Source organism: Thamnophis sirtalis, unplaced genomic scaffold (assembly GCF_051295495.1).
Source record: "Thamnophis sirtalis isolate CommonGarterSnake01/CBP01778 unplaced genomic scaffold, rThaSir2_p1.2 scaffold_2, whole genome shotgun sequence".
Taxonomy (NCBI): domain Eukaryota; kingdom Metazoa; phylum Chordata; class Lepidosauria; order Squamata; family Natricidae; genus Thamnophis; species Thamnophis sirtalis.
The window spans coordinates 100086554-100106880 of NW_028261382.1; the positions used below are offsets into that span (position 1 = coordinate 100086554).

General features: G+C 46.6%; 1 protein-coding gene across 1 annotated transcript; it reads left to right on the top strand.

Annotated features, from left to right (window-relative positions):
• The first annotated feature begins 2015 nt into the window (after nt 1-2015).
• Nucleotides 2016-19106, top strand: HINFP (histone H4 transcription factor). The gene is made up of 11 exons (XM_087706536.1): nt 2016-2135; nt 3458-3589; nt 3728-3903; nt 5816-6042; nt 9015-9126; nt 10247-10399; nt 11370-11447; nt 11911-12031; nt 14301-14439; nt 15305-15429; nt 17651-19106. Exons 3-11 carry the CDS (start codon nt 3738-3740, stop codon nt 18123-18125), a joined length of 1596 nt encoding a protein of 531 aa, XP_087562662.1. The 5' UTR covers nt 2016-2135; nt 3458-3589; nt 3728-3737; the 3' UTR covers nt 18126-19106.
• Nucleotides 19107-20327: the final 1221 nt, after the last annotated feature.

A 20327-nucleotide genomic window follows, 5' to 3' on the forward strand; every position in this document is an offset into this window, starting at 1 on the left:
CATTTTCACGAATAAACTCTTGCTATAGGAAAAGGTTAAATCAAGAATGTTTAAGATTGTGAGGAATCCTACAATTACTTGCTATTTTTAATTATTAGAATGGATATTGAGTATTTGCAATTGTCAAAAGAACTGCTTTATAGCTAAATAAATGTTCTTTATCTTGGTCTGGATAGCTTCTAATGTAATCCAAACTCCTCTGGATATGAACCAAAGATAGTTTTTTTCCCCATTTTCCATTGTCCTCTAGTTAGAAAGCTGTTCCTTAAATTTATTTCAATCTATTTTATAATCATAACAACTCTTAATAAACTATAAATAACAAAACGAAAAAGAATCCTCAGCCATATATTGCATTTATTAATGATACTTCTGTGCATTCCATTGCATAAGATTCTCTGGAGAATGTATAGCAACCTTAAAAGTTACTCTGATACAAAGAAATATTTTCAAATAAATACACTTCAACACATTAACATAATATGCAAACTTTACAACCCAAACTATTTTTTTTCTAAAAATATATTGAAATTCCTCCTAGAAGGAATTAAAAATACAGATAGGTTACAGTAAAGACAAACTTAAAATGAAATTTTATCTGCACTCAAAAACTGATATTGGATGCACCTTTCCATTTTAGCATCATTTTGGAAATCAAATACACATTAAAGATTTTGGAAAAGGTTTTATTTTGTTTGGATGTTTCATATCCCTATCAATTGTTAAGAAAAATATTGGTTGGTTCTCACTTTGGTCATCTTTAGAATAGACTAATTGATATCAACTGTGGTGGCGCAGTGGTTAGAACACAGCAATTGCAAGCTAACTCACTGTTCACTGCCATGAGTTCAATTCTGACCAGCTCAAGGTTGACTCAGCCTTCTGAGGTTGGTAAAACGAGGACCCAGATTGTTGGGGGCAAGAGGCTGACTTTACAATCTGCTTAGAGAGGGCTGTGAATCGGTATATAGTCTAAGTGCTATTGCTAGTTCCATGCCCTAATGGAGAAATGCAATTTTCAGGAGTTGTGATGTTTTATGAGATGATACAAAGATTGGGTTATTCATGCAAATCTGGGTGTCATTTATTCACTTTTTCTGACAGAACAATCAAGGATAGCTAGGAACGCAACCTGCATTGCAAAAGGCCACAATTTTATTACCTCTTGCTCAATTTTTCAGTGCAACACAATGCAACATTTTGCAACGCAACAACGCAAGACAATGCAGTTTTCTGTCTAAGCAGGTGGTTGGACTAGAAGACCTCCAAGGTCTGTCATTCTATTTGATTTCAGAAGGATCTGAAATCCCCTGGCTCAAGTCTCTTTCGCCCCTCCTAGACAAAATGGGCAGCATATAATTTGAATAGTACAGATTATATTAATTTAAAAAACCCTCTTTCTACTGTAGCCAATGCAACTTTCATTGTCTTCTATCCAAGTATTAAAAACCATGGTCCTGATTGCTTTAACATTCTCCAAGGATGTTGTTTGGAAGGGTGCTCTTCTAATATGCCTAATAAAAGTATTGTTTTGAAATGCAATTTCTGCATTGGCTTGATTCCATCCACCCTCTACCCTTTGTAGGAACGGTCTGGGAGGGAATAATTGGAAAGAGCCTTGTAATTTGCACCAAAGTCTACAACAATTCTGGACGACAAAACACTTTTCTCCATCTTTTTATTATCTCTTGATCTTTGGTTTCTGGGCCTCTAAATGGATGCTTTTTCCACGTCGCAAGTTTGGGTGAACCAGGAATCCCATTCAAACCCGGAACCATTCCTTAAGAACCTTCGTTTCTCTGTCGGACCTAACACCGCGATGCTCTCTTTATGTTTTGACAGGCCGGCTAGGTCCCGCCCTCCCCTGGCAACGCCATTGGCTGCTTTGGACGCTTCAGGCGCCTTCATTGGCTGCCGAAATTCATCCGGGCGGCGCAGGTGGTGGGGATGGGGGGGAAGAGTCGTCGCGTCGGACGTTGGCCGGCCGGCCGGGAAACACTTGGTAACTATGGAAACGCGGCCTAGTGGGTGCCCTGGGGCCTTGGCTCCCCGAACCGGAGGGCGTTTTTGTTCCTCCAGACTCCGTTTTTTCGGCTAGGGAGGTCTCGAGAGGGGTCCTTTCTTCGGTCCCGCTGGTGGGTGTGTGGATGTCGCACGAAAGGGCGAGGCGCCGGGGAGGGAGCGACTCAGACGATGGCCGGGGAGGCCTCTCCGGCCAGGCGGGCTTTGAAACTACGCGGAGCCCCGACCTTGACCGAGCTGGTGGGGAATTAGTGGAGCCCAAGTCCAATTAAATTCTGGAGGACTCCAGGTCGGGGAAGGTTCTTTGCTTTTCTCAGGAGGGGCACAAAAAAAGGACACCAGCAATGGGTAGAAAGGCGAAGGGGATGATCATTGTATATTGTTTTATATAATATTGACAACTTTGCATACGTAGATAGTGTAAAATGTAGTCCATTGTCATGCTTTATATATATAGCATGTATATTTGCGTGTTTATAGTAATATGTACTTTATAATTTTATTTGATTTGGTATGGCTGCCTGCTCTAGAAGACTTTGAGCAGCCTACAAAAACTACAAAAATGGTAAAATGGTGAAAATAAATTTACATATTCTCCCTTCTTTTATCCCCCTCTTTCTCTATCTCTCTGTCTTTATCTATCTATCATCTACCATCTCTCTCTCTCTCTCTCTCTCTCTCTCTCTCTGTCTATCTATCTATCTATCTATCTATCTATCTATCTATCTATCTATATCTATTATCTATCTATCTATCTATCTATCTATCTATCTATCATCTATCATCTATCTATCTATTATCTATTTATCTACCTACCTACCTATCTCTATCTATCTACTATCTATCTATCTATTTATCTATCTATCCTTCCTTCCTATCTACTTACCTACCTACCTACCTGTCTATCTGTCTATCTGTGTGTGTTTGTGTGTTTCTGTCTATATCTATCTATCCTTCCTTCCTACCTACCTACCAACCTACCTACCTACCTATCTCTACTATCTGTCTATCTGTGTGTGCTTGTGTGTGTCTGTCTATATCTATCTATCTATCTATCTATCTATCTATCTATCTATCTATCTATCTATCTATCTATCTATCTATCTATCTACCTACCTACCTACCTACCTACCTACCTACCTACCTACCTACCTATCTATCTATCCTATCTATCTCTGTCTATATCTACCTACCTACGTCTGTCTGTCCGTCCGTCCATCGATCGATCCATCCATCCATCTATAATCTCCATCCCTAGCGTGTGTGCAAATATTGTCTATACTATACGCAGTATCTCTATAGAATGTATAACCATAGCTTTATGTATATAGCTAGCACCGTATAGCATAAGATGCAATACATTATAATAAAGTTATATGCATTTATGTATACTTTTTCTTTTCTTTTCCTGCCTGCCTTGCCCTTTGGAACGCAGGAAGTTTATTGTGACTTTGCTGGAAATTCACCGTAGGCGGCTTGCTCTGAAGCTCTTCCTCACAGGAAATCCTTGGCATTGCGGAATTGGATGAGGATGCTTTTCTGAAGACCGTAAAAACCCACAGGATAGGTAGAGTCGGGGTTGGGCAGAATTCCAGCTCTTCCCATCAACCCCTTTCCAAGGCTGAAGGGAAGGCGACGGAAGACCTCCTTTGGGATGTGAGAGAGAAACAACCCCCTCCCCCCCCCTTCTCCGATTGCCCTGCAGGGTTGTGGCCATGCCTCCTGGGAAGACGGGGGAGAAAGAGACTTTGGTCCTGCAGTGTGAATGGGAACTCTGCAGCTTTGTTGCCTCGAAGATGGAAGAGTTTTGCGAACACGTTTCGCAGCACCTGCAGCAGCATCTCCAGGGCAAGGAGGAGGAGCATGAGATGGATTCTCTTGGTAAGGGGCACCCAGGGCAGGTTTGGTTCTCCATGCAGCAAAGTCTTCTAGGGTTTGGGGGGCAGGGGGTGAGTTTGTAGGATGCGAGAAACAAAAAACTCTCATATAGAAACAAGGAGACCATGAACAATAAGAAGCATATTTATTTAAAATATATTTATATATTGTCTTTTGCAAAAGGATTCTCCATCATGAAAGAAAGAAAGAAAGAGAGAGAGAAAGAGAGAGAGAGAGAGAGAGAGAATGTCGGATAGATCCAAAGACATGGTTCGAATACCCACCCCCTTACATAACATTGTTATACTGCAAATTCCTGGACCAGAAATCCCCTTTGGAATTACCCTATCCTCATTTTCCCCATAACAAGACCATCAATCTCATCATGGCAGCTTCCTGATACTTCCTGGTAGAGCCGAGGTGGCGCAGTGGTTAAATGCAGCACTGCAGGCTACTTCAGCTGACTGCAGTTCTGCAGTTCGCCTGTTCAAATCTCACCGGCTCAGGGTTGACTCAGCCTTCCATCCTTCCGAGGTGGGTAAAATGAGGACCCGGATTGTTGTTGGGGGCGATATGCTGACTCTGTAAACCGCTTAGAGAGGGCTGAAAGCCTTATGAAGCGGTATATAAGTCTAACTGCTATTGCTATACTGACACAGGCTGTTTCTAGTAATGTCACGCTGACCTGGCTTGAAATTTCCCAATCAACTTCACAGCCTTCCCCCCCCCCCCCCAAAACGAACCCTTTACATCAAATCTTCATGCATTACAGATGTGCTGCTAGGGTTATGAAAAGTGTAAATATGGAGTCACTCGGGTTCTTTTCTTTTACGAGAATAATCCCGTTTCTCTCCCAGGATGTCAAGTTGTGATGAAGGTAAAAAGGCTTGGGGTTTTGATCGCCTGATTGGGGCTATCGCCCTGACTTTTTTGACCTCCTTGGACATCGCTGTGACTCTTGTTTGCTTTTAAGATGAGCTGTGTGGCGCTCCTCTCTGACAATTGGCATAGTGCTTCTCTGCATTCCCTTCCTCCTCCTCCTTAAAAGAATGGATCGATTTCATTAGGAAACCCATACTCCTCTAAATTACCTTTCTGGTTCAGCGCCAGGCAGCCATCCTATTTGTCTGCCTATTTGCAGATAGTCCTGTAAGCCATCGGGGTTTGCTCAAAGCTCCCACTGGAATTGCGAGGGAGACGTTGCAGCCCCTTCACTACCGTAGTTAACGCATGTCAGTGTAAAATTGAAGCAGGACAAGGGTGAGAATTGCCTCTCGAATGGTACGGTTGTTGTGTGCTTTTTAAATTGTGTATTGTTTTGTTCGTCTTTTTCATTCTTTATTTGTACCCCTTCCCTTGACTTGGATTGTGAGCCGCCCTGAGTCCCCTTCGGGGAAAAGGGCGGCATATAAATGAAATAAATTCAATTCAATTCAACTGTTGGCAAGGGACACCTGGAGAAGGCAGGATCAAGCTAAACTGGGTTTGAAAAGTTAGCGAGGGCATGAATCAGCTAAAGAAAGAGGGGGTTAGTTGAGAAAAGTCTGAGAAAGTTATTTTTCCTGGCATCTTTTTAAATTAAAAGCTCTGGCGTCAAATCGGGGTAACAGCGTTCCATGCGCCTTCGGCATTTAGTCATGCCGGCCACATGACCATGGAGACGTCTTCAGACAGCGCTGGCTCTTTAGCTTTGAAACGGAGATGAGCATCCTAGAGTCGGGAATGACTAGCACATACGTGCGAGGGGAACCTTTACCTTTTAGTATTAAATCAGAAGAGTTTCTGTTTTATAAATCTCATCCAGAAAGGGGAGGATGACCAAGACCAATTGCTAAGTGGAAATTTGTAATGGAAGTCCGTCTCTCGCAGGTAAACTTCGTGCTCGCTCTGTGAACTTTCTGTTTTCCCTCCGCAGAAGAATATGCTTGCCTCTGGCAGGAGTGCGGCTTCTGTTCTCCCGAGAGCCCTGCCGAGCTCGTCCGCCACGTTTACTTCCACTGTTACCACACCAAGCTGAAGCAGTGGGGACTCCATGCCTTACGGAGCCAGTCCGACCTGACTGCCTGCCAGCTGGATTTTCAGAGCCGGAACATTATCCCCGAGATCCAAGAGAACTTCCTCTGCCTTTGGGAATACTGTGAGGTGAGAGATGGGATGGGAAGATGGGTGGACTTTCCCAGTGAGGGTGTCACACCTGCCCCGACTTGGGTCCTTAGGAAAGAAAGACTCTCGACTCCCTTGGTGCGAAAGGTATACTTACTGTAACCAGGTATACTTACTGTAAAAAGGTATACTACTGTAACCAAGTGGTTACAGTACAGCAAAGCCAGAACTAATGTTTGCGTGGGAAGGTTTCCCAGTTAACTTTCCCTTTCGCCATTCCTCCCCCCTTGTTATCTGTCTGTTGTCCAATTACATTTAAACTATTTGCTTTGGTGACGGTCTCTGCTCCCGGTAGGCTAGAGGATCAGCTGTGGCATTTCTCCTCCCAGGCCTCTGGCCTTGCCGCCATGAGCTGATGTCTCAGGATGGCACAATGAGTAGTTTTGGTTCCTCCCCTTCCTGACAGGGTTCCAAATAACACCCCCAACGAAAGGGGGCTCTGGGGGCTTGAGATTCCTCAAAGTTCCATTTTGTTAGAGATGTCATATTGGCACATCTGGGAGAACCTGAATCTGAAAGCTTCCACGTTTTCCCCCACCCAAACGAAAGTTCAAGTCCCATCCGAGGTAGGAGCCGAGGTGGTTAAGGTGCAGTACTGCAGGCCACTTCAGCTGACTGCTATCTGCAGTTCGGCGGTTCAAATCTCACCAGCTCAAGGTTGACTCAGCCTTCCATCCTTCCGAGGTGGGTGAAATGAGGACCCAGATTGTGGGGGCGATATGCTGACTGTAAACCGCTTAGAGAGGGCTGAAAGCCCTATGAAGCGGTATATAAGTCTAACTGCTATTGCTATTGCTATCCCCTGCATCCACATGTCCATCACATGATCCAATCAGGCCCAGGCCAAAACTGGAGATGCCTCCCAGTCACACCATCGCAGCTGCAGGCCAAGATGACCTTGACTTTCTGAGGAAGAATGTTATTTTGACTACATATCACCCACACTCTGTATAATCCCCCCCTCCCATTTCCCCACAATAGAAACTGTGGCAGGTCTGAAGTCTTAAAGGTAAAAGGTGAAACTTCCCTGGGATTTCAGCAATTCCTCCTCCCCCCCCCCCGCCACCAATAGTTTACGACAGGCTGGCATCTAACAAAGCGAGATTGAAGCCGAAGCTCCAGGTGGCAGTTGTGTCAGATGTATTGTGTTGAGTGTGTCCACTGCACAGTGCAAGGATGCACAACCAGCTTCTGAGGTTGAGACAAGCAATAGCAATAGTTAGACTTATATACCGCTTCATAGGGCTTTCAGCCCTCTCTAAGCGGTTTACAGAGTCAGCATATTGCCCCCAACAACAAGAGACAGATTCTTGGCACGCTGTGATGACTACGGGATGGACCTGAGTACATAGCTTTATCAGACCAAAACAAATGGTATAAATTATTGAAGAGATTATGCAACCATGTCCTCTTCTCCCTCCAATTATCCTGAAAATAATGCAGGAACGTTTTTGGAACACTCCACCCCCAGTTTAAATTTGAATTATCGGAAGCATCGTTCTGAAATATGTATAAAATAGTGTGCCTGTGTAAGATATAATTGGAATATTTTTTGTATTTAATAAATAACTATATCTCTAGGGACGCATTTTATATACATAACATAAGTTATAAATAAGATATATAACTATATCTCGTAGGGACATGGTGGCTCAATAGCTAAGACGAATGAGTTTGTCGATCATAAAGGTCAGCAATTCGGTGGTTCGAATCCCTAGCACCGCATAACAGAGTAAGCTCCCGTTACTTGTCCCAGCTTCTGCCAACCTAGCAGTTTGAAAGCAGTTGTAAAAACGCAAGTAGAAAAATAGGGACCACCTTTGGTGGGAAGGTAACAAGATTCCATGGGCCTTCAACATTTAGTCATGCTGGCCACATGACCACGGAGAAATCTTTGGACAGCGCTGGCTCTTTGGCTTTGAAGTGGAGATGAGCACGACCCCCTCAAGAAATTTAGTGAATGGAGCCATGTTAAGGAGGACACAGATTATTGTTAGCCAGCTTTTAAAGATTAAGTCTCCCCCAAGGTGGAGTGGGGTGTGTTTAAACTTCCATGTGTATGCAGAGCTACTGAATGACTCCTGGATGGGATTTATTAAGCTTTTAGAAAATGCAATATCGATTTACGGGAATAACATCCTTTAATGCAGGGGCATTAAAGTTTACGTCTTAAAGTTGCCAATAGCAGTAGCCCTTAGACTTATATACCGCTTCACAGTGCTTTACAGCCCTCTCTAAGCGGTTTACAAAGTCAGCCTATTGCCCCCAACAATCTGGGTCCTCATTTTACCCACCTCGAAAGGACGGAAGGCTGAGTCAACCTTGAGCCTGGTGAGGATCAAACTGCCAAATTGCAGGCAGCCGACAGTCAGCAGAAGCCGCCTGCAGTACTGCACTCTAACCACTGCGCCACCGTGGCTCACGGCCCAAGGTTGGAGACCCCTGCTTTATTCATTTCATTTCATTCATTTTATTATATTTATATGCCGCCCTTTTCCGCGGAGGGGACTCAGGGCGGCTAACAAATCAAATCAGGGAAGGGGGGTACAGACAAAAAATAAAAAACGAAACATAACAATACATAATTTAAAAAACACACAACAGTCATACCATTCGAAACGGGGGCAGCAGCTCTTTAGCCCCAGGCCTGTCGGAACAGCCAGGTTTTAAGGGCTTTGCAGAAGGCCTGGAGGGTGGTGAGGGTTCGAATCTCCACGGGGAGCTCGTTCCAGAGGGTCGGAGCAGCCACAGAGAAGGCTCTCCTCCGGGTAGTCGCCAGTCAACACTGGCCGGCGGATGGAATTCGGAGGAGGCCTAATCTGTGGGATCTAATCGGTCTAGTGGAGGTGATTGGCAGCAGGCGGTCTCTTAATGGCTCTATTTATTTCTTGATCAAGCGGGTGAATGCTCAGAACATATCCTTCCTTTTCTTGTCCCCCCACCACCACCAGCGAGCTTTCGATAACCCTGAGTGGTTCTATAGGCACGTGGAAGACCACAGTTTCTGCGCGGAATACAAGGCGATTGGAAAGGAGATCCACGTGGTCTTCTGTGGCTGGAAAGGTAAGAATTGATCTTGGATTACAGAACCTTTGCTGGTTGAGTTCTTCCTCTTTTTTGTTAAACTGCTCAAACGTTTCCTGTTATCTTGAGGCAAAATTAAAACAAGAATAGCAATAGCAATAGCAGTAGCAGTTAGACTTATATACCGCTTCATAGGGCTTTCAGCCCTCTCTAAGCGGTTTACAGAGTCAGCATATTGCCCCCAACAACAATCCGGGTCCTCATTTTACCCATCTCGGAAGGATGGAAGGCTGAGTCAACCTTGAGCCGGTGAGATTTGAACAGCCAAACTGCAGAACTGCAGTCAACTGAAGTAGCCTGCAGTGCTGCATTTAACCACTGCGCCACCTCAGCTCTATAAGAAAAGTGCTCTTACAATGCCCATAGATACAGGTAGTTGTTAATTCTTTTAGTGTCCATTTGAAGTTACAACAGCACTGGAAAAAAAGTTACTTAGAACTGGCCCTCACACTTAACGGCCGTTGCACCATCCTCACGGTAACCTGATCAGCCACCTTCCTTAGCAACGGAAATTCTGTTCCCAATAATAGCCATAAGTTGAGGACTGCCTGTATGCATATTGCATTAAAAAAAGTACCTGGTGTGCATTTTAAAAAAATGCAATCTATAAATACTATTTCTATGAGTCACACGCTTTATCATCTATTTCAGTGTTTCTCAACCTTGGCTACTTGAAGATGTCCGGACTTCAACTCCCAGAATTCCCCAGCCAGCGAATGCTGGCTGGGGAATTCTGGGAGTTGAAGTCCGGACATCTTCAAGTTGCCAAGGTTGAGAAACACTGATCTATTTGTTTTCCCCGGTGAAATGTTTCTTACCTCAGGGCAAATAAATAAATACACTCAAAACATTTCATCTTGTGACTGTTGGCAACTTCTGAGAGGAGAAGCCTCCTCCTCCTTTTCATGCAGATTTAAAGAAAAAAAGAAAAATTCATTAAAAAAATTCCTCAAAATCCATTTTAAAACAGTTCCTCAAAATCAAACGCTAATGATAGAATTCCAGGGTTTCTAAATTCCTGCCAAGCTCAAAGCCAAAAGCCAAGAAGATTTTGGCTGGCACCGGCTTGGAACGCTCAAGCATTGTTCCTTTGTTCCAGAGTGCGACTGCACCTTCAAAGGCCGATGTAAGTTGCGGGAACATCTGCGCAGCCACACCCAGGAGAAGGTGGTAGCATGCCCCACCTGTGGTGGCATGTTCTCCAACAACACCAAGTTCTTTGATCACATCCGCCGTCAGACGGCTCTCGAGCGTGAGTACCTCAGCTCCGTCATCACACTTGGCCCGGAACCGTACAAGGGGGGGGTCAGGCTTGCTAACCAACATGAGTTTGGGTCTGGTTAAGGTTTGAGTTGTAAACCCTAGGAAGGAAGGGAGTGGAAGAGAGAGAGAGCAAATTGTGCGTGCTCACTGAGTTTGGCTATTGCAGACATTTCATTACCTGGCTAGGTTACATCATCAGTGCTAAAAGGGAGGAGGTTTTGCTCTCTGTTTATGCACAAGTGGCTTGCCCTGTCAGTGTTGGTGGGAGTGTTGTTTCCTTCTTGGTAGTCCCTTGATTTGCCTGTTGTTTCCTGCTTGATTGTGTATCTGGTATTAATCTTGATATTAATCTCTGCTCATTTGGATGTTAATTGCTGGTGAGGTGTTTAGATCCGTTTGTTTCCTTTTTAGAATTTTTTTTTAATTGTCTCTTTTAAATGGTATGCGGATGCTGTTTATCTCAGTGTGCCTGTTGATGGCTAATTTGTCTGAATGCCCGGCTTCCAGGAATCCTCTAGGATTTTTGGACTCGCCTTGATCTAGGATGCTATTCCCTAGTTAAAACTATGATGAAGTCTGTCTCTGTGTTGTGAACTTAAGGAGAAATTGCCCTGAGCAGTTGCTGATACAGATTCTCTCCAAATGAGAGAAAGGAGGAGTGGGAAGGGGAGAGTGGAGAAGGAGAGAGGAAGGGGAAGTAGAGAAGGATGACAGAGGGAAGACAGGAGGTAGGGAGAGGGAGGAGGGAAGAAAGCGATGGATAAGGTACAAATAGGGTGTATGGAGAGCAGAGGAGCCAATATTTGTTTTTGGGAGCTGACGGGGAATTGATGTAAACCTTTAATAATAATAGTATCCGTGTGATTATATGTTACGAAAATGGAAAAATAAAAATATGGGGGGGGAAAGGATTCTCTCCAAATGAGACGCCTCCTTCAGTTTCTGCCTCTGCTTCACAGAACAGCGATTCCAATGCTCTCACTGCTCAAAAAGGTTTGCTACGGAGAGACTGTTGAGGGACCATATGAGGAATCACGGTAAGATTGAATTGAATTGAATTTCCTTTATTTGTATGCCGCCCTTTTCCCTGGGGGGACTCAGGGCGGCTCACAATTCAAAAAGGGAGGGGGAGGGAAGACAAACAGTATTCCAATATGGAAACAATACAACATATTAAAAGAGAGCACAACAGTCACACAATTCGGGTGGGGTTGAAATCTTAACCCCAGGCCAGCCGGGACAGCCAGATCTTTAAAGCGGCACAGAAGGATTGAAGGGTGGCGAGGGTCCGAATCTCCACGGGGAGTTCGTTCCAGAGGGTCGGAGCAGCCACCGAGAAGGCTCTCCTCCGGGTAGTTGCCAGTTTGATGCCACCAAGAGGCTTCCCCCCCCCCCCCAAAAAAAAACCCTCCTCCTTTCCTCTCTCCTCTTGGTGAACTTTCCCTCCAGGAATGACCTTTTTTTTTTTTAACATGTCTGTGCCTCTGTTTCCCTGAGCAGTCAACCACTACAAGTGCCCACTCTGCGACATGACCTGCCCTCTGCCCTCCTCCCTGCGCAACCACATCCGCTTCAGGCACAGCGAGGAGCGCCCGTACAAGTGTAACTATTGCGACCACAGGTAAGCCCAGAGGGCCCGGTGGGAGATGGCGCTGGGCCGGGTCTCGGGGAAGGAGAGCGTTCTCCAAAGCCAAATCCTCCTGCTGATTCTTCGCCACTGTCATAACTCGGAGCGGACATCCTGTAGGATTCAGCAGAAGAGGCGACATTAGGGGGAGGTTAGCTGTTGGGCAGTTGTCCCCACTCAGAGGGTTTGTAAAACTACTTACAGATTATCAAGAGTTGGAAGGGACCTTGTAGGTCATCTAGTCCAACCCCCTGGGGCCCAAGCAGGAGACCCTCCACCATTTCTGACAAATGGCAGTCCAGTCTCTTCTTGAAAGCCTCCTGTGATGAAGCTCCCACAACTTCCAAAGGCAACTTCTGTTCCTTTGGTTTGATGGTTCTCACTGTCAGGAAATTTCTCCTTATTTCTAGATTGATTCCATCCACTATTCCTTGCCTTGCCTTCAGGTGCTTTGGAGAATAGCTTGACCCCTTTCTCCTCTCTGTGGCAGCCCCTCAAATATTGGAAGACTGCTATCCTGTCTCCCCTGGTCCTTCTCTTCCCTAGACTAGCCAGGCCCAGTTCCTGCAACCGTTCATCGTATGTTTTAGTCTCCAGTCCCCTAAAATCATCCTGGTTGCTCTTCTCTGAACTTTTTCTAGAGTCTCAACATCTTTTTTTTATAGCGTGGTGACCAAAACTGGAGGCAGTACTCTAGCTACGGTCTTACTAAGTCTTTACAGAGGGATATTAGTACCTCCCTTGATCTTGATTGTATCAAGTGGATTGTATCAAGAGGATTTGCCGTGGTGTAAAATGTCATTGTGATAGGAAGAGACAACTCTGGCCTGCTTTTGGTAATAGCCAGGATGATAATGGTGGCAACATGAAGAAAGGAGTATACATACATACTTGGACTTCAGTATGGCATTTGATAAGGTAGACCAGTGTTTCCCAACCTTGGTGACTTTAAGTCCTGTGGACTTCAACTCCCAGAATACCCCAGCCAGCTATGCTGGCTGGGGAATTCTGGGAGTTGAAGTCCACAGGACTTAAAGTCACCAAGGTTAGGAAACACTGAGGTAGACCATAACCTACTACTAGATAAAGTAGAAGAATGTGGGTTGGAGAGCATCACAACCAGATGGATTCGTAGCTGGCTGACCAACCGCACTCAACGTGTAGTCCTCAATGGAACTGCATCTCCATGGAGGGAAGTATGCAGTGGAGGACCCCAAGGCTCTGTTTTAGGCCCAGGACTCTTCACCATCTTCATCAATGATTTGGATGAGGGAATAAATGGGGAACTCATCAAATTTGCAGATGACACCAAGCTGGCAGGAATAGCCAACACTCCAGAAGGCAGGCTTAAGATACAGAAGGATCTGGACAAACTTGAACATTGGGCACTATCTAACAAAATGAAATTCAAGGGTTAAAAGAGTAAGGTTCTACATTTAGGCAAGAGAAACGAAATGCACAGGTACAGTATAGGTGGTACCTTGCTCAACAGTAGCAACTGTGAGAGGGATCTTGGAGTCCTAGTGGACAATCATTTAAATAGGAGCCAGCTGTGTGCAACAGCTGCCAAAAAAGCCAACACAGTTCTAGGCTACATAAACAGAGGGATAGAATCAAGATCACGTGAAGTGTTAATACCACTTTATAAGGCCTTGGTAAGGCCACACTTGGAATACGGCATCCAGTTTTGGTCACCACGATGTGAAAAAGATGTGGAGACTCTAGAAAGAGTGCAGAGAAGAGCAAGAAAGAGGATTAGGGGACTGGAGGCTAAAACCTATGAAGAACGGTTGCAGGAACTGGGTATGTCTAGTTTAATGAAAAGAAGGGGAGACATGATAGCAGTCTTCCAATATCTCAGGGGCTGCCACAAAGAAGAGGGAGTCAAGCTATTCTCCAAAGCACCTGAGGGTAGAACAAGAAGCAATGGGTGGAAACTAATCAAGGAGAGAAGCAACCTAGAACTGAGGAGAAATTTCCTGACAGTGAGAACAATGAATCAGTGGAACAGAAGTTGCCTTCAGAAGTTGTGAATGCCCCAACACTGGAAGTCTTTAAGAAGATGTTGGATAACCATTTGTCTGAAACGGTATCAGGTTTCCTGCCTAGGCAGGGGGTTGGACTAGAAGACCTCCAAGGTCCCTTCCAACTCTGCTATTGTATTGTATTTTATGACTTCTGATTGCTGCCGTCTTGCATGCCGCAACATTGTCCTGTTTGCGCCAGGATTTAAAATACTCTCTCTGCATGATCCCGTCCACAGCTGTAAGAACCTGATCGATCTACGGAAGCACTTGGACACCCATAGCAAAGAGCCAGCCTACCGCTGTGAGTTCGAAGCCTGCGACTTCAGCGCCCGATCCCTCTGCTCCATCAAACTGCACTACAAAAAGGTCCATGAGGTGAGAAGGAAGCGGACGGCAGTCCCGGAGCCTGGGGCGCGGTGTCTTGAGTGGAAGGAGAAAAGCCGGGTGGTTACAGAACCTTCAGAAGCTTTGCAGAACGAATCTTCAGACGCAGCTTGGGCTGGCAGATTAGAAGCCGAAGCACCAACCGTTTCGTTTCCCAAGGAAAAGGAAAAGGGACATCTGCTTGTTTGTCTGAATCACCTCCATACATCAAGTGAATTTCCAAAATGTTGCTGCTTCTGGAAATTCCAAGTTCTTCCAACTTTCTTTCTTTCTTTCTTTCTTTCTTTCTTTCTTTCTTTCTTTCTTTCTTTCTTTCTTTCTTTCTTTCTTTCTTTCTTTCTTTCTTTCCTTCCTTCCTTCCTTCCTTCCTTCCTTCTTTCCTCTTTCTCTTTCTTTCTTTCTTTCTTTCTTTCCTTCCTTCCTTCTCCTCCTCTTCTCTTCTTCCTTCTTTCTTCCTCTGTTCATTCTTTTTCTTCTTTCTTTTTTCCTTCTACTCTTCCTTTCTTCATCCTCCTTCTTTTTCTTTTTTCTTCTTTCTCCTCCTCCTCCTCCTCCTCATTGTTGTTTGCCTAGTCAGTCAGATGTTTAGACTTGATCTGGCCCTCGCCTACTTACTCAGACCTTCTCAAGAACCTGGGATAGGCAAATGTTGCTGTTTAATAACACTAAAGCTGTTCTGTTACTACTATTATTATTTCTATACTTAGAAATCCAATGTATTGTTCACAGAATCCACACACTTGCTCTGCAAACAGAACAGCAAAAACTGGATTCTTTGAAGTTGCGGAATTTCAGGTGTAGGTGGAGAAAATGCACCGTCTAACCATTTCCCTCTTTCTTTGTCCTGCTCCCGCAGGGCGATTCAGAGCCCAGGTATAAGTGCCACGTCTGTGACAAATGTTTCACCCGCGGGAACAACCTGACCGTCCACCTCAGGAAGAAGCACCAGTTCAAGTGGCCGTCAGGTCACCCTCGTTTCAGGTACACCAGGGTAGGGCGGGCCTGAAACACCTGGCAGGGTTCCAAATAGCATCCGAAAGTAAATCAGAGTCCGAGGCAAAGTATTGCTCAAAGTTCCAATTTATTAAGAGAGCCGCATTGGCACATCAGGGAAAACCCGAATCTGAAAGCTTCCTGGTTTCCCCCACCCAGTTGACAGTTCAAGATCTTTCCCCCCACACCCACAAGTCCATCAAATGGCCCAATCATCCACTGCCATGCTATCAGTTCCACCCATCCAGTTCTGATCAGGTGTAGGGGTTCAAAGACAAAGGATGACCTTGGCTTTCTAGAAAGAATGTTGTTATGGCTACATAGCATCTAACTCCATACATACAATCCCCTCCTCCCATTTTCCCACAGTAATTGGTGGTTTTGGGGCCCTGTTGAGAGGGGATGAACTTCAGCATACCGGGAGAAACTGACTTGTTGTTAAGCTGCTGGCAGAAGACCTCTTTGCCCAAAGGCCTTCTGCCGATCAGTTCCACTTTCTCACTTCAGCCCAGAGGTGGGATTCAGCCGGTTTGGTAGTGGAAATCGCGGGTTGGCCCGCACACCTGCCCCGGCTCCTATTTAGGCACGTTTTCAAGTCATGCACATGTATGTAAGTTGCACATGCGCTCACATTTGTGAATGGGTAAGGAAAGTAAGCAGACGCCACCCCTACTTCAGCCGCTTCTCCTCAAAAGGAAAAGGAGAGGAGGGGATTTCATAACCCCCTCCATCACATTCCTCCAAAGAATTAATTAAATCTCAGGGCAGCTGGAAGATCAGCTCAAAATCTGACCGGTTTGCAAACGATTAACGAGACAAGCCAGGATATTTTTGGAGAAGCAGATTGTTTGTCTGAACATCCCTGAAGCAAATTGTGCCGTCCTCAAATGGAGCAGGCGAGTTAACAAAAGAAAATGTTTGCCGTTGATTAAACCCTGGCGGTTTGGATAGGCCGGTTAATTCCGATATGGGTCGGGTTTGTATCTTATTATCTCTTGGTGGCCTTATCTCTGTATCAAAGGGGGAAGCTGGAGTGACTTGTGACACATTCCCAGTGAGGCAGGTTTGAGAGTTTGTGACCTCTGCCATGTTGCGGCGAAGAAGAGAGAAGTGAAGCCTGCAGGAATTGGAAGAAGGGTGTGTAAGAAGACAGATGGCACATTTCTGCCATCCTCTAGAACTGGGGTGTCAACTTCAAGGCCCATGGGCCAAATCCGGCCCTCAATGTTGTCGGATCTGCCCCGTGGGGCCATCCTGGAAAACAAGGGGCCGGCCCACGTTGCTTCCTCCCAGTCTACCCAATGCAAAGAGGAAACATGCCAGCAGTTTCGGGAGTGGCGTCAGGCTGGCCACGCCCATCCAATTGCCACACACACACCCCGCCCCCAAAGTCAACCACAGCCCTAGATGTGGCCCTCAGTGAAATTGAATTTGACACCCCTGCTCTAGAAGCATTAGATGAGGATACTGGAATTACCATATATTTCGGAGTATAAGACGCACCTTCCCCCCCCCCCCAAAAAAGAGGGTCAAAATCTGGGTGTGTCTTATTCACTGAATACAGCATTTTTGGCCTCATGAACTCCCCCCCTTTTGCAAAAATGGACATGTAGAGGGTTTGGGAGGCCTACAAAGTACTCCTGGGGGCTGGGGAGGGCAAAAATGAGTGAATAATGGGCCATTTTTTACTTGTTTTTGCCCCCCAGCCCCCAGGAGCATTCTACAAGTCTCCCAAAGTCTATGCATGCCCCGTTTTTGGCAAAAAAAAAATGGGCCTGTTTTTCGCTTGTTTTTGCGCCCCCAGGAGAACTTTGTGGGCCTCTCAAACTCTCTTCATGCCCCGTTTTTCACAAAAAAAGAAGGGATGCAGAGGGTTTGGGAGGCTTGCAGAGTGCAAAACCTTTTAATTTTCCTCTTCAAAATCTTGGTGCGTCTTATACTTTGAAAAATACGGCATTTCTCTTTCACGAAAAGGGTTGAGCCTCTTCGTGTTTCTTTTTTTTAATAAATGCCAGGCAAGGCAGAGAAAAACGTAGATCCTTCTCTCCTTGTGCTACTCAAATATTTTCTGAAGAATTGGCACAATAGCAGCTTCGAAACTGTGTGGGTGTTCACCAGCTTTTGGTAATCAAGGGTGCCGGGATGCCAAGAACTAGCCAACACCCTGGCATGGTTCCCCGCTAATCCCAGCCTCTGCCACCTCATCTAGGTACAAAGAACACGAGGATGGGTACATGCGCCTTCAGCTGGTGAGGTACGAAAGCGTGGAACTGACCGAGCAGCTTCTGAAGGACCGGGAGAAGCAGGGAGAGTCGCTGGATGACGCAGCCCAGTGCGTGGTGCTGGCCGGGTCGGAAGGCGGCTTACAGGGCATCATCCTGGATTCGCCCGCAGAGGAGCCGACGGAGGCCGATTTGCCAGCTCCTCTGCCAACCGAGAGCTCCGTCCCGTCGTGCGCCAGCGAGTCTCCGGACGGCGATCCGAGCGCCCCTCCCAGCCCGATCATCCGGGTGGTGAATAGGACCAATGAGCACGGAGAGAGCGAGACGGTTTACTACGTGATGGCCAACGCCCCCTCGGAGACCCGGGCAGCTGTGCCTAGCGGGCTCGTTCCAGAGCCAGAGGAGAACGTGATGGACAGGCTGCAGAAGACGGCCGAGGAACTGGGCATTCAGATTCTCTGAGGCTGCCCCCCCCACCCCCCGCGTGGCACCCCCGGGGTCTCACCCTGGGTGGACCTTCCGAATTTGCCAGCGCAAATCGGATTGCTTGCCAAAATGGACTTTCTTGAAACGGAGGTGAGAGCTGGATGGAAGGCTTCCCACAAGAGATAAATACATACACAAACACACACACACAAGCCCTTTGTTGGCTCCCTTCAACCGAGGATCTGGTTTGCACATACCTCAAGTCAGGGGTAATCTGGTAAGGGAAGCTTTAAGGCAGTTCCTCTGGAAGGGGACGGACTTGAGACAGAAACTTTGGTGGTTGGGTCAGGCCTCTTGCTTCAGAGCCTCCTGGCCACACGATGTCTACCTGTCCGTATTTGAAGAGCTGGCCATTCCAAGAAGCTAACTTCACCCCCTTGGAAGCCTCGTCCTTTTGATTCTCACTCCTGGTCGGTCTGACTTGGTGCTGTGCAGACTCTTAAAATCTCCATCTCTACGGTTGGTTTGCCCATCAGCAGCGCCACAAAGCCCCACTCGCATCCCTCCTCAGAGGGCCTTCTGCCCCAGATCATCCCCCGGGGGAAACTCGGGGGGGCCCTTCTCCGTCACGGGCCCCTATTCCCAGGGTGCGTGTGAAGGGCCCATTGTCCCGGCTGTTTCTCCGTAATCCACGGCTGCTTCGCCTTCTTGGCAAAACTTCCTTTGTTGCCTTCGGGGCAGGGAAGTTGTGAAGCAGCGGTTTCCTTCCCACAGTCATCACACAGCGAGAGATTGTGTTGTAATTCCCTCCTGCGTCACGAGGAAGGAGAGAGAGGACAAAAAAAGGGAGTTGATTCTTGCCCGGGGGGGGGGGCAATCTCCCATATTGGGGTCCCAGCTCCTGGGTCACAAAGTTTACGTTGTGTTGACTTTCAGAAATAAAGACACACCAACAAAACCCCAAGTTTTGTGTCGTACGATCTTTGTGCGGGCCGTCCTCGACTCACAAAACTTCACTTAGCGGCCGTTGGAAGTTGCAACAGCAGTGAAAAAAGAGACTTAACAACCGTGTTTCACACAACGGTTGCAGTATTCTCGTGGTCCCTTGACCAAAATTCAGACGCTTGGCAACTGGCTCACATTTACGACGGTTGCAGCAGGGGGAGGGGAGTATCACCCGATCCCCTTTTGCGACCTTCGGGCCAGCAAAGTCCACGGGGGAAGCAAAATCCACTTAACAACCTTGTCACTAACTTGAACCATTTGCAGGGATTCGCTTAACAACCGTGTCAAGAGAAATCGTAAAACGGGGCAAAGAAATAGCAACAGCAATAGCAGTTAGACTTATATACCGCTTCATAGGGCTTTCAGCCCTCTCTAAGCGGTTTACAGAGTCAGCATATCGCCCCCAATAACAATCCGGGTCCTCATTTTTACCCACCTCGGAAGGATGGAAGGCTGAGTCAACCCTGAGCCGGTGAGATTTGAACTGCAGAACTGCAGTCAGCTGAAGTAGCCTGCAGTGCTGCATTTAACCACTGAGCCACCTCGGCTCAAAGCTTCACTTAACAAAAGTCTCTCCAAACCACAGAAACTTTGGGCCCAGTTAAGGTCGTAACCCGAGGACTGCCTGCAATCTTAAGTTTCCCCTGGTCAGGTGGGACTTAGGCATCGGATCGGCCAGTGATGGAGAACCTTTTTTTGCCTCGGGTACCAAAAGCACGAGCGTGCGTGCTATCGCGCGTGCTGCACGCCCACCCCATAACTTAATGCTCCCCCCGCAACATGCCCCCTGCTCGTGTGACCCCCCACACATGCGCACGAAGCTTTCTTGGAACCCGAGGAGGGCAAAAACGGCCTCCACTGCCCCCTGGAGGTCCTCTGGAGGCCGGAAACGACCCGTTTTCTGAATTACAGTATGCAGCATTTTGCACCCTCCGGAGGCTTCAGGAGGGGAGGCCGAAAAACGGCCTTACGGGCAACCCGGAAGTCTCTTCCTGAACTTCCGGTTTGGGCATTGGGTTGTTTTTCGCCCTCCTGAGGCTTCAGGGAAGTCTCCGGAGGCTGAAAAACAGCCATAAATCATGCACGGTGAAACTGACAGGGCAATGCCTCACACGCCCTAAGACAGTGATGGGCAACCTTTTTGGCGTGGTGTGTCAAAAATCGGCAAAAAATCGAGCATAACCCGTGTTGTGTGTCACTTCGACAAAAACATAATTTTGCGCAATTTATAGT